The following is a 19,158-nucleotide window of genomic DNA, read 5'->3' as shown; positions in this document are numbered from 1 at the left end:
GAAGATTTAATAAATTTCTAAAAGAAGTTCTAGAAAGAAAGAGTACACAGAACAATAAAGAGACAATATTCAAAAACATAATGATTAAGAAATTTCCAGAATTGGTAAGAGACATAAATATTCGAGAAGCACAATATAAATAAAGGCAAATCACACATGGAAATATTGTAGTAAAGTTATCTAAGAAAACTAAGAGAAAATGTTAAAAGTAAACAAAAAAGGAAAGAGAGGGGTTCTCTACAAATGAACAATTTGATTGATAACACACATCTCAATAGCAGCCACAGAATCTGAAAGATCCTAGATTATCTAGGACATTATATCTTTAGAGTCATGAAGAAAAATATTGTCAACTCAGAATTTTACACCCAGGTAGAATATTATTCAGGCATGAATAATAAAATAAAAACTTTTTTTTTTTTTTTTTTGCGGTATGCGGGCCTCTCACTGTTGTGGCCTCTCCCGTTGCGGAGCACAGGCTCCGGACGCGCAGGCTCAGCAGCCATGGCTCACGGGCCCAGCCGCTCCGCGGCATGTGGGATCCTCCTGGACCGGGGCACGAACCCGTGTCCCCTGCATCGGCAGGCAGACTCTCAACCACTGCGCCACCAGGGAAGCCCAAAATAAAAACTTTTTAAAAAACAAAGGTGGAACTCTGGGAGGGCTCACGCCAGGGAGTACTTCCCAGAACTTCTGCTGCCAGTGTCCTTATCCCCTCGGTGAGCCACAGCATCCCCCGCCTCTGCAGGAGACCCTCCAACACTAGCAGGTGCATCAGAGAAAAGCTGGCAGCTGTTGACAGTTCTTTGGTGGATCATTAATCATTAGAGAAATGCAAATCAAAACTACAATGAGATATCATCTCACACGAGTCAGAATGGCCATCATCAAAAAATCTACAAACAATAAATGCTGGAGAGGGTGTGGAGAAAAGGGAACCCTCTTGCACTGTTGGTGGGAATGTGAATTGGTACAGCCACTATGGAGAACAGTATGGAGGTTCCTTAAAAAACTACAAATAGAACTACCATATGACCCAGCAATCCCACTACTGGGCATATACCCTGAGAGAACCATAATTCAAAAAGAGTCATGTACCAAAATGTTCATTGCAGCTCTATTTACAATAGCCAGGCGATGGAAACAACCTAAGTGTCCATCATCGGATGAATGGATAAAGAAGATGTGGCACATATATACAATGGGATATTACTCAGCCATAAAAAGAACCGAAATTGAGTTATTTGTAATGAGGTGGATGGACCTAGAGTCTGTCATACAGAGTGAAGTAAGTCAGAAAGAGAAAGACAAATACCGTATGCTAACACATATATATGGAATCTAAGAAAAAAAAAATGTCATGAAGAACCTAGGGGTAAAACGGGAATAAAGACACAGACCTATTAGAAAATGGACTTGAGGATATGGGGAGGGGGAAGGGTAAGCTGTGACAAAGTGAGAGAGTGGCATGGACATATATACACTACCAAACGTAAAATAGATAGCTAGTGGGAAGCAGCCGCATAGCACAGGGAGATCAGCTCGGTGCTTTGTGACCACCTAGAGGAGTGGGATAGGGAGGGTGGGAAGGGAGGGAGATGCAAGAGATATGGGAAGATATGTATATGTATAACTGATTCACTTTGCTATAAAACAGAAACTAACACACCATTGTAAAGCAATTATACTCCAATAAAGATGTAAAAAACAAAAAAGAAACAAAGGTGGAGAGTATTCCCTACACTTAGATACTTGCTGAAAGAACAACTAATTTATTTATTTATTTATTTTTTTGTGGTACGTGGGCCTCTCACTGTTGTGGCCTCTCCCGTTGCGGAGCACAGGCTCCAAACGCACAGGCTCAGCGGCCATGGCTCATGGGCCTAGCTGCTCCGCGGCATGTGGGATCTTCCCGGACTGGGGCACGAACCTGTGTCCCCTGCATCGGCAGACGGACTCTCAACCACTGTGCCACCAGGGAAGTGCAAGAACAACTAATTGAAAGATGTATTTCGGAGGGGAAATGAGCTCAGAAGAATGTGTAGAATGCAAGAAGCAATGGTGAGAAATGAAATTGGTAAAAACTGACTGAAATATCAATTTGGGGGATTAAAACCCACAACTAGATAAAATTAAAATGGAAAACTGAAGTGTGATCAGTGGAGCGTCCTACAGGCCCACCATCACTGGGAGGAGAGTAGAGGTTGTAATGACACTAGACTTTATTAAGTTACTTGTGCATATTTAAAATATAAAGGCTACTGTCCACAGAACGGTAGTTAAATGTTGAATTTCCAAACAATTGAAAGGGAAACGATAGAATAAAGGAAAACTTGATTAATGTTGTAGAAGGAAGAAAGAGGAAGAAAAAGAAAGATTAGAAATAGCATGATAAATAGAAAATATAATATAGAGTGACTAAAATAAATTTAAAGATACCAGTAATCATAGTGAATGTAAACTAATTTAATTCATCAGTTAAAAGGCAGAGACTATCAGATTGAAAAGTAAAACAAAATCCAGCTATATCCTATTTATGGGAGAACTTCTAAAACATAATACTGAAGATTGACATTAAAGAGATAGAAAAAGACATACCAGACTTCTGTTTCCAACGGGATGGAGAACTAGGTTTTACAAAACTCCCTCTACCACCCTGAAACACCCAGATCTGGATAAATCACACAAAGACACTTTAAAACATCTTATTAAGCTCACAAGAAATAAGGGGAAATCCTTAAGAGAGAGAAAACACAAAGAGTAAGCCCATATCCCAGAAGCAGATGAACACACAATACAGAAAGTGGTGCTTCTCTGGGTCAGGGGTCAGCAAACTACAGTCTGGGAGCCAAAATCGCCTCTCCTGTTTTTGTCAAGTCTTATTGGAACCCAGCCAGGCCCAGTGTTTACATATTGTCTCCGGCTCCTTTTGCACTACAACAGCAGAACTGAGCAGTTTCGACAGACATCATATGACTGGCAACGGTGAAAATACTTACTATCTAGCCCTTTAAAGAAAAGTTTGCTGACCTCTGTTCCAGGGGGCAAGAGTGAGGAGGCATGGAGTCAGGTGTAGAAACCAAAGCCCAGGCCTTTAGTCTGTGCACAGTGAAGAAGGTGAAATGGAGACTCCCCACAAATAGGACACTTGAAACCACTTCACTCTCTGTGAAAGAACAGGTTGAGAGAAAATCTGACTCTTTGCAAAGGGTACGGATGAGGAGAGCTGGCAGCCTGCGGCCCTGCTGTAGCTGGGGTTACTCAGTTTGGCGGCCATGGCCTGAACTCATGCTGCCTCCCAGGCCCACCACAAAAGCAGACTGCCAGCTCAGAGGCCCACTTCCAAGGGCATTTCTCAGCACCTACCATCTGTGCTCTAAATGAGGTGTTAGCAGTATTTCCTCTCTGCTGTGTCTGGGGTTTTTTTCATTCACTATGGTAGTCTCCTGTGTGGTCCCAGTTAATTCCCCAGGTAACATTTATGTTGATGTTGGTGTTCTGGTTACAAAGTTGCATGGGTTTGGAGTGGTTTGTCTCTAACCCCAGCTTGCTTGCTTGCTTTCTGCTACTTTTAATGCACAATATTACAGCATGCGGGTTTTTTTTTTTTTTTAATATACATACATCACCGTTCTTTTTGGAAGACCTGAATACAGTAGAAACAACTAAATGTAGATGCTTCAAATTGAAATATTAAGTTTCATTTAGTAATGTGTTTGGATTTATTTTTTAGCAGAATGATAACACTAAGAACTATTTTTTTTTTCTTCTAAATCTACATTTAGACTACCCTATGCCTGAACATTGTCCTTGTTCCTGAGTGCTCTGTGTGTTCTTGCCTAGGTATTTGCTTATAGGAGATTTGGGGCAGTGACTGAACCATGACCAGAAGGTATGGGGTTGGACCAGTGTTCACAGCATGCTGGAGAAGAGATTGGAAAGTAACAGGTTGGGATTGGTGCAGTGAATTCTTGGTGTACCCAACACAGTGTTGTTCAATAATGAATAGTTCATTGAAGAAGGCACTGAGTGCTAGCTTCTGATGGGTACTTTGTGAGCACTTGGGGCAAGTCAACCCCATTGGGAAGGGATGGATTTTTCACTTTTCTCTGCATCACCTCCCCACAGCCCTCTTTCCTTACCCCCATCAGTAGTCCTGGAAAGACTCTAAAGGGGTAGAATCGTTTCATCCCTTGGGGACTGAGATTGTTGGAGGCTGGCCTCTAGGTGGAGGAGGCACACAGGTTCCCTCCCGGATGTAGGCTGGCCGGCCACTACCACATCATGGCACACAATGCCAAGGAGAATGGTGGCTGGTGGGAGACCTGTGGAAGAGTTGGTCTCTGATCACAACTAGTATATTCATTCCTTATTTCTCTGATCATAATCCCCTTTTAGCCTCCAAGCCTTCAATAAGTCTTGTGAATTGCTACAGGCTATTAGTGTGTGGAATTAAGGAAATTCTCTGTTTTCATGCTTGGAGCAAAGCTTGAAGGAAGAACAGCAACTGCCTGAGTGAAGCCAGATATGAGATGGCAAAAGATGATCTATCTGCTGAGCAGTGGACCTGTGGATGGAGCCACAGGGCTGTCTACAATGACAAGCTTCAACCAGGACGCATTTGTGTAACATGCAGGCATTTCCGAAAACATGTAGAAGAGAAACAGGTAAAAATACTGGATGGTGGTTATGGCAAAGCCATTTATATATAAAAAAGAAGTGAGGCCTTATTTTTAGACTCACTAGCTGGGACTACAGTATTTGGTGCATGAATAGATCTTGGGAAAGAAAGTTCCATGGAATAGACCTTGGAAATGATGGCTAAAGGGAATAGCCTTCCTGGAGGATTCACATTTTCATAAGTGCTTCAACTATTGAAAGGAACTTAGCATCTATTCCAGATAATGGGGGCTCCTAGGGGACTTTTTCAGCACTTCTTAAATCACACCATTATGATACATTTGAGTTCATACCCAGGTAAAAATCCAAAGAAGAGTCCCCATGCCTGACTTGTGACTATGTCCCATCATTTCCTATAGATTCTCAGCATAGTTCTAGATATTTGTGACATCAGAGGATGGCCAGACTGGCAAATCCTGAGACTAGGAGGCAGTAGAGTTCAGGGCTCAGAAGCCAGGTTACCTGGTTTTAAATCTAGGTTCTTATGAGCTGTGTAATATTGGGCAAGGTAAGTCACCTTCCTGTGCCTTAGTTTCCCAATTACACAACACAGCTAAAAATAGTGCATATCTCACAGGGTTGTTGTTGCATATCGAATTATTTCATACATGCAAAGCACCTATAACATATCCCTGGTATGCAGTTAGCAGTCAGTTGCTGACTGATATATGGAAGTCAAGATGGCAGTGTGGGAAGATGCAGAGTTAGTTTTTCCCCACAACTAGGGCACGTGCTGGCCGCTGGTGAGGGACTCTGACACCCAAGGGGATGGGAAGAACCCCAAAGTGAACCAGTAGGATGCAGGGGGACTAAGTGGGGAGGAGAAGTGGAGGCCAGATAGGATCAGTGCCCCTGAGGCTGGGGAGATCAGAAGAGGCAGGCAGGAGGAACTCTCTGGGAAGAGCGGGAGAGGAGCAGAGGGTGATCGCCTGGCCCACTAGGGCTGGGGAGCCTGCTGAGCTCCCAGGCTGGTAACCCCCCTCCAAAGCCCCATCCAGGCTGTGTGGGTTCTTGAGGGCATAGGAGGGAGGCCAGGGAGATCAGGAGAGGCAGGCGAGAGGGGCCCTCCCAGACTGAAGGAGCAGGAGAGGAGAGGAGGGCATTTGCCCTGCCTACTTGAGCCCAGGAAGCCTGCTGGGCTCCCAGGTGAGGTCCCCTGCCCTCTGAGACCAGGGGTGGGGGGCACGACTGGGCCCCTTTTGTCCCTTGAGCCTAAGTCCCACCCCCCACAGCCCCCAGGGCCTTTTCCAGCCCTGTGGGTCCTGAGCATTGGCCCCGACCACCACCCAAACCTCACCCTTGCTTAGGCCCTGCTCTCCACAACAAAGGTCTTTCCCCCCTCCTTTTTTTTTTCTTTTCCCTCCTCCTCTTTTTTACTACTGTGGTACTGATGTACCTTCCAGTTGTTGATTCATCTATATTTTTATTTTTATATTCTTCCTAACAAATCTGTTAGTTTCCTAGTCTAATTTTATTTTTTCCTTTATTTTATATATTTTTTGTCACCTCAGGCAGCTTGCGGGATCTTGGCTCATGAGCCAGGGGTCGGGCCGAAGCTCCTGCAGTGGGAGCTCTGTGTCTGAACCTCTGGACTAACAGAGAACCTCAGACCCTAGGGAATATTCATCGGAGTGAGGTCTCATGGAGTTCCTCATCTCAGCACCAAGACCCAGCTCTACTCAATAGCTACAAACCCCAGTACTGGAAGCCTCAGGCCAAAGAACCAGTAAGACAGGAACACAATCCTGTCTTATTAAATCCTGTCTTATACAATCCTGACTCATTAAAAAAAAAAAAAATGAGATGGCAAAAAAATATGTCACAGATGAAGGAGCAAGGTAAAAACATACAAGACTAAATAAATGAGGAGGAAATAGGCAATCTACCTGAAAAAATTCAGAGTAATGATAGTAATGATACTAAAATGATAGTAAAGATAGTCAAGATCCAGAATCTCGGAAATAGGATGGAGGCAGTGATTGAGAAAATACAAGAAATGTTTAACAAAGATCTAGAAGAACGAAAGAACAAATAAACGGAGACGAACAATAAAATAACTGAAACGAAAAATACACTAGAAGGAATCAGTAACAGGATAACTGCGGCAGAAGAAGGAATAAGTGAGCTGGAAGACAAAATGGTGGACATAACTGCCGAGGAGCAGAATAAAGAGAAAAGAATGAAAAGAATTGAAGACAATCTCAGAAACCTCTGGGAAAACACTAAACGCAGCAACATTCGAATTATAGGGGTCCCAGAAGAAGAAGAGAAAAAGAGAGGGTCTGAGAAAATATTTGAAGAAATTATAGTTGAAAACTTCCCTAACATGGGAAAAGAAACAGTCACCCAAGTCCAGGAAGCACAGAGAGTCCCATACAGGATAAATCCTAGGAAAAACACACGAAGACACATATTAATCAAACTAACAAAAATTAAATTCAAAGCAAAAATATTAAAAGCAGCAAGGGAAAAACAAAAAATAATATACAACGGAATCCCCATAAGGTCATCAGCTGATTTTTCAGTGGAAACTCTGCAGGCAAGAAGGGAGTGGTGGGGCTTCCCTGGTGGCACAATGGTTGAGATTCCACCTGCCAATGCAGGGGACATGGGTTTGAGCCCTGGTCCAGGAAGATCCCACGTGCCGTGGAGCAGCTAGGCCCATGCACCACAACTGCTGAGCCTGCACTCTAGAGCCCACGAGCCACAACTAATGAAACCTGCGCACCTAGAGTCCGTGTTCCACGTTAAGAGAAGCCACCACAATGAGAAGCCTGCACACCAGAATGAAGAGGAGACCCCACTCACGGCAACTAGAGAAAGCCCGCGTGCAGCAACAAAGATGCAACACAGCCAAAAATAATTAAAAAAATAAAATAAAATAAATTAAAAAAAAAAAAAAGAAGGGAGTGACAGGATATACTTAAACTGATGAAAGAGAAAAACCTACAACCAAGATTACTCTACTCAGCAAGGATCTCATTCAGATACGATGAAGTCAAAAGCTTTTCAGACAAGCAGAAGCTAAGAGAATTCAGCACCACCAAACCAGCTTTACTACAAATGCTAAAGAAAGTTCTTTAAGCAGGAAACACAAGAGAAGAAAATGACCCACAAAAACAAACCCAAAAGAATTAAGAAAATGGTAATAGGAACATACATATCGATAATTACCTTAAATGTAAATGGATTAAATGCCCCAGCCAAAAGAAACAGACTGGCTGAACAGATACAAAAACAAGACCCATATATATGCTGTCTACAAGAGACCCACTTCAGACCTAGGGACACATACAGACTGAAAGTGAAGGGATGGAAAAAGATATTCAATGCAAATGGAAATCAAAAGAAAGCCAGAGTAGCAATACTTGTATCAGATAAAATAGACTTTAAAATAAAGACTGTTACAGGAGATAAGGAGGGACACTACATAATCATCAAAGGATCAATCAAAGAAGAAGATATAGCAATTATAGATGTTTATGCACCTCACATAGGAGCAACTCAATACATAAGGCAAATGCTAACAACCATGAAAGGAGAAACTGACAGTAACACAATAATAGTAGGGGACTTTAATACCCTACTTACACCAGTGGACAGATCATCCGAACAGAAAATAAATAAGGAAACACAAGCTTTAAATGACACAACAGACCAGAAAGATCTCATTGATATTTATAGAACATTCCACCCAAAAGTAGCAGAACACACTTTCTTCTCAAGTGCACATGCAACATTCTTCAGGATAGATCACATCTTGGATCACAAATCAAGCCTCGGAAACTTTAAGAAAACTGAAATCGTATAAAGCATCTTTTCTGACCACAACGCTATGAGATTGGAAATCAGTTACAGGAAAAAAACTGTAAAAAACACAAATACATGAAGGCTAAACAGTGCGCTACTAAATAACCAAGAGATCACTGAAGAAATCATAGAAGTAATTTAAAAAATGCATAGAAACAAATGACAATGAAAACATGAGGACTGAAAACCTATGGGACACAGCAAAAGCAGTTCTAAGAGGAAAGTTTATAGCAATATAGCCAAACCTCAAGAAACAAGAAAAATTGCAAATAAACAATCTAACCCTACACTTAAACAACTAGAGAAAGAAGAACAAAGAAAACCCAAGGTCAGTAGAAGGAAAGAAATCATAAAGATGAAAGCAGAAATAAATGAAATAGAAACGAAGAAAACAATAGCAAAGATCAATAAAATTAAAAGCTATTTCTTTGAGGAGATAAAGAAAATTGATAAACCCTTAGCCAAACTCATCAAGAAAAAAAGGAAGAGGATGCAAATCAATAAAGTACAATGGATTATAAGAGACTACTACAAACAGCTATGTGCCAATAAAATGGACAACCATGAAGAAATGGATAAATTCTTGGAAAGGTACAACTTGCCAAGACTGAATCAGGAAGAATTAGAAAATATAAACAGATCTATCACAAGTAATGAAATGGAAACCATAATTTAAAATCCTCCAGCAAACAAAAGTTCAGGACCAGATGGCTTCACAGGCGAATTCCATCAAACACTTCAGAGAAGAGCTAGCACTGAAAATTCTCAAACTCTTCCAAAAAATTGCAGAGGGAGAAACACTCCCAAACTCATTCTATGAAGCTGCCATCACCTTATACCAAAACCAGAAAAAGATATCGCCAAAAAAGAAAATTATAGACCAATATCACTGATGAACGTAGATACAAAAATCCTGAGCAAAATACCAGCAAACAGAATCCAACAGCACATTAAAAGGATCATACACCACAATTAAGTGGGATTTATTCCAGGGATGCAAAGATTCTTCAATACATGCAAATCAATCAAGGTGATACACCACATTAACAAATTAAGGAAAAAAAACCATACGATCATCTCAATAGATGCAGAGAAAGCTTTTGACAAAATTCAACACCCATTTATGATAAAAACTCTCCAGAAAATGGGCACAGAGGGAACCTACCTCATAATACATAATAAAGGCCATATATGACAAACTCACAGCAAGCATCATACTCAATGGTGAAAAACTGAAAGCATTTCCACTAAGATCAGGAACAAGACATGGATGTCCCCTCTCGTCATTCTTATGGAAGTCCTAGCCACGGCAATCAGAGAAGAAAAAGAAATAAAAGGAGTACAAATTGGAGAAGAAGAAGTAACACTGTCACTATTTGCCAATGACATGATACCATAAATAGAAAATCCTAAAGATGCCACCAGAAAACTACTAGAACTAATCAGTGAATGTGGTAAGTTTGCAGGATACAGAATTAATGCACAGAAATCTCTGGCATTCCTATACCAACAATGAAAAATCAGAAAGAGAAATTAAGGAAACACTCCCATTTACGATTGCAACAAATAGAATAAAATACCTAGGAATAAACCTGCCTAAGGAGACGAAAGACTTGTACTCAGAAAACTATAAAACACTGATGAAAGAAATCAAAGATGACATAAACAGATGGAGAAATATACCATGTTCTTGGATTGAAAGAATCAATATTGTGTTCTTGTTTTTTTTTTTTGGCGGTATGTGGGCGTCTCACTGTTGTGGCCTCGCCCGTTGCAGAGCACAGGCTCTGGACGCGCAGGCTCAGCAGCCATGGCTCACGGGCCCAGCCGCTCTGCGGCATGTGGGATCTTCCCGGACCGGGGCACGAACCCGTGTCCCCTGCAACGGCAGGCGGACTCTCAACCACTGCGCCACCAGGGAAGCCCTGAAAGAATCAATATTGTGAAAATGACTCTACTACCAGAGAAATTTACAGATTCAATGCAATCCCTATCAAACTACCAATGGCATTCTTCACAGTACTAGAACAAAAAACTTTACAATTCGTATGGAAACACAAAAGACCCCAAATAGCCAAAGCCATCTTGCGAAAGAAAAATGGAGTTGGAGGAATCAGGGTCCCTGACTTCAAACGATACCACAAACTTACAGTAATCAAGACAGTATGGTACTGGCACAAAAACAGAAATATAGATCAATGGAACAGGACAGAAAGCCCAGAGATAAACCCATACACATATGGTCAACTAATCAATGACAAAGGAGGCAAGGATATACAATGGAGAAAAGACAGCCTCTTCAATAAGTGGTGCTGGGAAAACTGGACAGCTACACGTAAAGGAATGAAATTAGAACACTCCCTAACACCATATACAAAAATAAACTCAAAATGGATTAAAGACCTAAATGTAAGGCCAGACATTATCAAACTCTTAGAGGAAAACATAGGAAAAACACTCTATGACATAAATCACAGCAAGATCCTTTTTGACCCACCTCCTAGAGAAATGGAAATAAATACAAAAATAAACAAATGGGACTTAATGAAACGTAAAAGCTTTTGCACAGCAAAGGAAAACATAAATAAGACAAAAAGACAACCCTCAGAACGGGAGAAAATATTTGCAAATGAAGCAACTAACAAAGGATTAATCTCCAAAATTTACAAGCAGCTCATGCAGCTCAATATCAAAAAACCAACTAAACCAATCCAAAAATGGGCAGAAGACCTAAATAGACATTTCTCCAAAGAAGATACAGATTGCCAACAAACACATGAAAGAATGCTCAACATCATTAATCATTAGAGAAATGCAAATCAAAACTACAATGAGATATTATCTCACACCAGTCAGAATGGCCATCAACAAAAAATCTTCAAACAATAGATGCTGGAGAGAGGGTGTTGAGAAAAGGGAACCTTCTTGCACTGTTGGTGGGAATGTAAATTGATACAGCCCCTATGGAGAACAGTATGGAGGTTCCTTAAAAAACTACAAATAGAACTACCATATGACCCAGCAATCCCACTACTGGGCATATACCCTGAGAGAACCATAATTCAACAAGGGTCAGGTACCACAATGTTCACTGCAGCACTATTTACAATAGCCAGGACATGGAAGCAACCTTAGTGTCCATCAACAGATGAATGGAAAAAGAAGATGTGGCACATATATACAATGGAATATTACTCAGTCATAAAAAGGAACGAAACTGAGTTATTTGTAGTGAGGTGGACGGACCTAGAGTCTGCCATACAGAGTGAAGTAAGTCAGAAAGAGAAAAACAAACACCGTATGCTAACACATATATATGGAATCTAAAAAAAAAAAAGTGGTCATGAAGAATCTAGGGGCAGGTTGGGAATAAAGACGCAGATCTACTAGAGAATGGACTTGAGGACATGGGGAGGGGGAAGGGTAAGCTGGGAGTAAGTGAGAGAGTGGCATGGACATATATATATGCTACCAAATGTAAAACTGGTAGCTAGTGGGAAGCAGCCACATAGCACAGGGAGATCAGCTCGGTGCTTTGTGACCACCTAGAGGGGTGGGATGGGGAGGGTGGGAGGGAGGGAGACGCAAGAGGGAAGAGATATGGGGATATATGTATATGTATAACTGATTCACTTGGTTATAAAGCAGAAACTAACACACCACTGTAAAGCAATTATACTCCAATAAAGATGTTAAAAAAAAGAAAAAGACAGTATGGTACTGGCACAAAAACAGAAATATAGATCAACGGTACAAGATAGAATGCCCAGAAATAAACCCACGCACATATGGGCACCTAATTTCCGACAAAGGAGGCAAGAACATACAATGGAGAAAAGACAGCCTCTTCAATAAGTGGTGCTGGGGAAACTAGACAATGTAAAATAGTTGGCTGGTGGGAAGCAACAGCTAGCACAGGGAAATCAGCTCAGTGATTTGCGATGACCTAGAGGGGTGGGATAGGGAAGGTGGGAGGGAGGCTCAAGAGGGAGGGGATATGGGGACTTGTGTATGCATATGGCTGATTCACTTTGTTGTGCAACAGAGACTAGCACAGTATTGTGAAGTAATTATACTCCGATAAAGATCTATTAAAAAAATTAGTATCTATAATCTTCCTATATTGTAATTTCTTCATATGTAAATATCTCAGCAGTGCAGCTAAACTGTGAATTCCATGAGAGCAGAGATGATATCCTGTGTTCCATTGCATATTCCAACACGGAAGTTCTCAGTTTGGGTTAAAGATGATACTGAGCTATACAGATGATAATGTTCCCAAGTTTAAGCCTGTCTCTTCCATGAACAATGAGCTTATTTGGAAAAGAAATATTATCAGTTGCCAGAGGTTTACTGTGAGGATGTTTGTGTGCTGTCAGGAGGCATGATCAGGGGATGTGGATCAGCTGTAGAGCACAGACCGTGTCTTGTGTTCCTCCTCCTCCCTTCCCTCTGGCTCCAGCCAAGTGGGCAGAAAGGTGAAAAGGAAAACTTGGATTCAGCTGTGAGAGTCACAGGTGTGTTCTGTGGGTGACTTATGTGAACCACCCTCTCTCGGCATGTTTAACCCTGAGCAGAAAAGAAGACCGGGGTTCCCCAGCTCACGTGGGATTGTGGTCAACATGACACCTGGAAATACCACCCACTGAATGACAGTAAGGGTTGTGTGCAACCATCATATCCCCTTCTTATGCTTTCTTCCTGAGCTAACCCACCCATCTAATGCCAAGTTCTAGAACCAATCCTTTTACAGCAACCTGAACTTTGAAAGATTTTCTAGTCCACCACACTCTGTACACTTAGGCAAGTTTTGCTTAAATTACTCCCAATTGTGACATAATTTAAAATTCCATACCTTCATTATATAGATTTCCTCACTAAAGAAAACTTGGGCCAGTTAGACAAATAGACGAAGGAAAAAAAAAGTCACCCAGAGTTCTACTACCCCAAAACAACAATTGTTACTATCTAGCCTATTTCTCATTTATTTGCCGGTACGTGTATATATATACCTAGGGTTGAGATGTATAGTTACAGGGGTTTTTTTTAGGGTTTTTTTGTTGCTGTTTAAGTACAGTTGTTGTACAGTGTTGTGTTGATATCTGCTGTACAGTAAGGTGACTCAGTTATACATTTAAAAAAAAATTGTTGACTACTATTGGGTTGGTCAAAAAGTTTGTTCGGGTTTTTCCGTAAGATGCTACAAAAACCTAAACGAACTTTTTGGCCAACCCAACTACTATTAGAAGTTCAGGCAAAGGACTGGATATAGTCAAGGATCTCTTGCTTGAAGGTTTTGATTCAGATATCTGCTTCTACACAACAAACTTACTGTCTTTCTCATAATTCCGTGGGTTAACTGGGCTTAGATGGGTGGTTTTCTGCTGGTCTCACTGGGGGTCTCTCATATGGTTGTAGTCATATGGCAGCTGGGGCTGGAGTCATTTGGAGGCTTGACTGTAGTGGAATGTTCCAGATGACTTCTTCCCTCCTGTATCTGGTGCTTTAGTGCTCCACCACATAGCATGTCTCTTTACAGAGCTCCTCATCCTCCAGGGCTCTCCATGTGGCCTATCTTTCATCAGCGTAGTCAGACTTCTCACAGGCAACTTGGCTTCTGAGAACACAGAAGCAGAAGATGACAAACCTTTTCTAATGGTTAGGCCAGAACTGGCACAGCCATCACTTCTGTCCGTTATATTATAGAAGCCACAATGCCACCCAGATTCAATGTGGAGGGAAGGAACTACAGAAAGGCCTGACAACTGGGAAGCTGGCTCACTGGGTGCGGTCTTTGGTGCCAGCTAGCATAGTTGGCATGTGGAAATGAGTATGGAGAGTATGGCACATTCAAAATGAAGGACAGATAAGGTAGAAGAACCAATAACTGAAATGAACAGAGAGTAAGAGAGATTCAAGCTGGGATGGGACGGGGCATAACTCCAGGCAGCTGGTTAGTAACAGGAGATGTGTGAAGGCAGGGATCAGAGCAGCTGCAGGTTTTGGTCAGAGAACACCACCTCTAGGTCCTACAGAAAAACCATCACCAAGGAAGCACAGGGAAGTAGCCACAGACAAGATGACAGGTGCAAGAGACCAGGCCCTGGGTGCTGGAGCGACAAGTGGGCCACAGAAGCAGCCTCAAGGGCTTGATGTGGAGTGAGGGGGGGCTTCCTTAACACCTGTGCTTGGGATCAGGATTGATCACAGATTCTGGAAGAGCAGTAAGTGTACTGTTTGAGATTCAGAAATACCTGGTTTGGACAAGAGGAAAAGAAAATCTAGAGCCAGCCCAGTTATCACACCTTGGTGCTCGGGAGTCTTATGCTTATTTTAATTTGCATATCTACTTGCTCAAGGCTTCCTCTGTTCCCCTACCCATCTAAAGGAACTTTGCAAGAGGGAGAGGAATTAATGAATTCAGAGCTGAGTTTTTCTCCTGAAGTGATAAGAATCACAGACTCCACTGATGCCCACTTTCACATCATCTCACACCTGATTTATTCTAACTAACCATAAAGAGTTCCCTCAATCTTAGTCTTCTTTCTGCTTCCATCCAACGTGTACCCTGCTCTCATATTAACCTTCCAAAAGCACTGTCTTTGTTTCTGTAACCAATAAAGCATGAACTATTTATACTGTCAACATGATAAAGTTCAAACACCTTAGGCTGTTATTCAAGGGTCCATAGGCCTGTGTCAGAGAAGGAGGGGCTTAGGTTGGAGGATGACAGAAGTGAAACTCGCAGATACCAATGGTACCAATTTCTAGCTTTATCAAGCCTCAGTGGGTACACAAACAGCACAAAGGAAGTATCCGAATGGTGTATCATTTCCTTTGTCATGGGGACAGACCAAGGAGGGGATGATGGTCAGCAGCCTGCAGGAGTGAAAATTCTGCCAGGTCTGAACAAAAGGACTCACAGAAATTTATTTTCTTCCCTACTGGAAGGGTCCCAATATAAACCTCTGCTACCTTGTAAAGCCACTCAACAAACCATGACTCTTTGAGTAATTATCCATGCCTAATGTTTGAGTTCTGGGTCTCAATATTCTGGTTGCATAATATTCTACAATCGTTTGTTCTGTGCCTGCACCACAGGTTATACAGTTTCCTTTATCTCCATGTGTGTAGAGGACTAGGAGATTTTCCATTTCCCCTCAGAGGTTTTCTGAGGGTGGTCTTGGTCATGGTCTCCACAGAAGTCCTTTGCAATGGCGTCCCAACTTCATGTTTTAACTTATATGCTAGGCCATAAGTCTACTGTAAAACTCTTTCTCCTCCTTGACACAGTCCTTTGGACCCATCCAACCCTGTCTACCTTTTCTGTTCCTTTCACTTCTTAGCTCTTTCTTATCTCTGTGCATAAGGTGGAAAAGGAGAGCAGAGAAGGAATGGAGAAGACATAAGTTGTTCCAATGTCCCAAGAAGCTGAGGAGTTGGACCACAGACATTAGGGAAGCAAGCGGGATACGACGTGTCTTGCTCTGTAGTTCTCTCATATCTACTGCCTTTTACTTGTATTTTTTCCTAAATATGTGAGATGTTTTATCTCCCCAGTCAAATTCTGAGCATGCTTTAGGAAGACAAGGGGTTTTGAACTTTGTCTTTCTACCATGTATATTTATCCTATCCAGAGAAGCTACAGATAACTATTCCTTGGTTGAATATCCCATATAAAGGCAAAATCATATAGTTCAATCCATCCATTCACTGAGTCAACAAGCACTTATTGACTGACCCCTATTCACCTTGAAGCCCTGCTAGATGTTGCCCATCACAGTGAATGGTTTATGCAGGTTCTAGAACTCCTACATTCCCCAGCATCTGATACATAGCACCCTATAAAATAATCCAGCTTTGAAAACCATTATTATAAAAGTAATACAGGCTCATGGTAAACATTAAAACAGTGTAAAAAGCGTATGAAGAAAAAAGTAAAACTTCCCTGGCCACCACTCCATCAAAATTTCCTATTCCAATTACTCAAAAGCAACAGTTGCTGATAGTTTCTTATATATCCTTCCAGAAATGTGCATTATTCTTTTTACATAAATGAGATCATTCTATATGTATTTTTCTGTTGTTGCTCCCCACGCCTCACCTATATATCTTGGTTCTCTTTTCATATTAGTCCATGTAACTCTCCTTGCTTTTTTTTTTTTGTAACAGCTTTACTGAGATATAATCCACACACCATATAATTCACCCAGTTAAGGTGTATAATTCAATGGTTTTTAGAATATTCATAGAATTGTGTAACCATCACCACAATCCTCATTCTTTTTAATGGTTGCAGAGACTCTGTTTTCTCTTAAGCCATAATTTCAGTAAATATTTGTTGAATTGAATTAAGCCACAGATTTGGACAGAGGAAGTAGGGTAAAAAAGCAGATTGTCTAGAAACATAAAAATAAAGAAGCTCTGAGGCTTCTGCTGGTCTTTTAAGTCAGTTTTAAGTAACAATGTTATATTGATATGAAACATGGATGAGAAAATATTTTCTTCACATTATCTGGATCTTTTCTTTCCAGATAATAGAGTCGCAATCCACATGGACTTCAAGTTGCATTGTGCTGGATTTTCTTTAGCAAGTGAATTATTTTTACTTCCAAGTAAAGTTTTATTTCATTTTAGTAAGTTTAAAAATAAATATTACCTTTAATAATCTTCCCAAACTAAGCTTATAATATGTCAATAGTAACAGGACAATTTTTTTTTTGCAGCATTTGTTTTAAATATATGTGAAGGTAATTATTTCAGATTAATACAATATTTATAAAATGTAAGGAAATGCAAGCAAATTGTTTTTGGAATTGTTTATAAATATTAGGAGTATTAAGCATATGTGGTGCTAAGTAATATTGACATGTCCAGGAAAACGTGCAAAGTAGAAGGAAAATAATGCAACTACTCTTTCCCCAAAATTACATTCCCACATATAAAATAACAAATTCTCTAAGGGACAAAAAATTTTAAAAAAGGTATTTGGTAATATTAGTAAGGCCTACATTGACATTAGAAACATGAATTTAAGTAATTTAAATAAACAAACCTGAGTCAGGTTAAGCAGTAAAAAAACAGACTCAAATACTATGGAAGGTAGCAAAGAACAAGAACACAGTCACTTGTTAGAATAAAAAAAGAATTACTGCAGGGGTTGGAAAACATCTTCCTAGAGATTTTTAAAATATGAACAGGACAGATTTGATGCCACACTCCTCCCTAATGATTGAGACTTGATTCCATAAGGGGTCATGGAGTTTGTGAATTCTATTATTATAATCCAGTCCCACACTGAGTCTCAAAGTGAAATACTCAGTGTTTCAAAATGTTCAATGTTTAAGTTCCTGAAAAGTTTCCCACTCAGGACCTCTCCAGCACTCATCAGTAATCTATCAAGTGTTCATCATCAAATGTATCAGCCATCATACAACCATTTTTCCAAAACAACTTGATCAGATGTCAGAAACAGTAGAATTCTCAGACCTTTTTTTTCTCCTTAGATCAAACTTCATCATTTCTGGGATTTGACTGAGATCTTTAAAAGTCTGTATCTTAGATTTTCCTCATAACCTCTCTAGGTAAAGTCTTGGTCTTAAAAGGTCTCCAATTTTCCCAGGTTTCCTTAAAAATGTCTTTTACCTTCAGAATGACAATATTTTACCTCTGTGTCCTACACTTAAAATCTAGCATAGCTAAGGAGATGATGAAGCTGTGTTAATGGAGGCAAAATAAAACCCAAGAAAATGCAGTCCCCATAAAGAATAACTAAATATATGCCAGATGTAGGAAGCCTCACCCTCTTCATGATTTTTAAAAATAAAAATACTACATAGGACTTTGGGTATGAGAAAATGGGCTAAACTTTTTAAGAAGAAAGTAATTTTCAGTACGCCTTTTCATAGAGTAGAAAACAATGCTTTGGAAAACAGCAGTCAGCAACTAATGTGACATTCAAAAAAAAACCAAAAACACCATGTAAATGTTCTTTTTATCCTACTTTTTGGAGAAAGAGAAAATGATAATTGGGAGGACAGACTACTGAGATGGAGGGATTATCTACAGAGGGCATGAGACTGAAAAAAGAGGAAATTTTGTGGTTGGTACATTAGAGGAACTGAAAAAAGAACAGTGTATCAGTGCATCCATAGTAGCAAACAGCAAAACCCACTTAAGCTAGTTGAAATAGGAAAGCAATTTATTAAAGGGTGTTAGGTAGTTCCTAGAATTTCTGGGAGGGCCAGAGAAGATGCTCAACCCTCACTAGGAGACTGCTTCCCTGAAGACCCACTGCAGCTCTGCTAGTCCCATGCACCTTTGCTTGCATCACCTATTCTGAGAGCGAGATACTAAAAGTATGGTAATAGATGTTGACTAGACTTATTGTGGTGATCACTTCATAATATATACAAATATTAAAACACGTTGTACACCTGAAATTAATTTAATGTTATATGTCAATTATACCTCAATTTTAAAAAGAAGAAGGAGGAGGGAGAAGAGGAGGAGAAGGAGATGATGATGATGATGATGACACACTGGCAGAGCTAGCTGGAAAAAATACGACATGCAGGCATACCTCAGAGATATTGCAGGCTTGGTTCCAGAACACTGCAATAAAGCACCTATTGCAATAAAGCAAGTAACACGAAATTTTTGGTTTCC

General features: G+C 40.6%; 1 protein-coding gene across 3 annotated transcripts in view; it reads right to left on the bottom strand.

The window, feature by feature from the left end:
- The window catches only part of CCDC148 (coiled-coil domain containing 148), a 339,783-nt gene that overhangs the window by 40,570 nt on the left and 280,055 nt on the right, over positions 1–19,158 (bottom strand). Inside the window, exon 15 of one of the 3 annotated variants that reach the window (XM_073807694.1) lies at positions 13,535–14,107. The exons of the other annotated variants lie outside the window; for them this stretch is intronic. Within the exon in view, the coding sequence (XP_073663795.1) occupies positions 14,090–14,107 (18 nt within the window). The 3' untranslated portion in view covers positions 13,535–14,089. Of the gene's footprint in view, positions 1–13,534; positions 14,108–19,158 lie in introns of those variants that run through there. 3 annotated transcript variants of the gene reach the window in all.

The sequence above is a fragment of the Tursiops truncatus genome, chromosome 7, assembly GCF_011762595.2.
Source record: "Tursiops truncatus isolate mTurTru1 chromosome 7, mTurTru1.mat.Y, whole genome shotgun sequence".
NCBI lineage: Eukaryota > Metazoa > Chordata > Mammalia > Artiodactyla > Delphinidae > Tursiops > Tursiops truncatus.
Note: the sequence above shows the minus strand (reverse complement) of the source record. Positions and strands in the feature narration are given on the sequence as shown.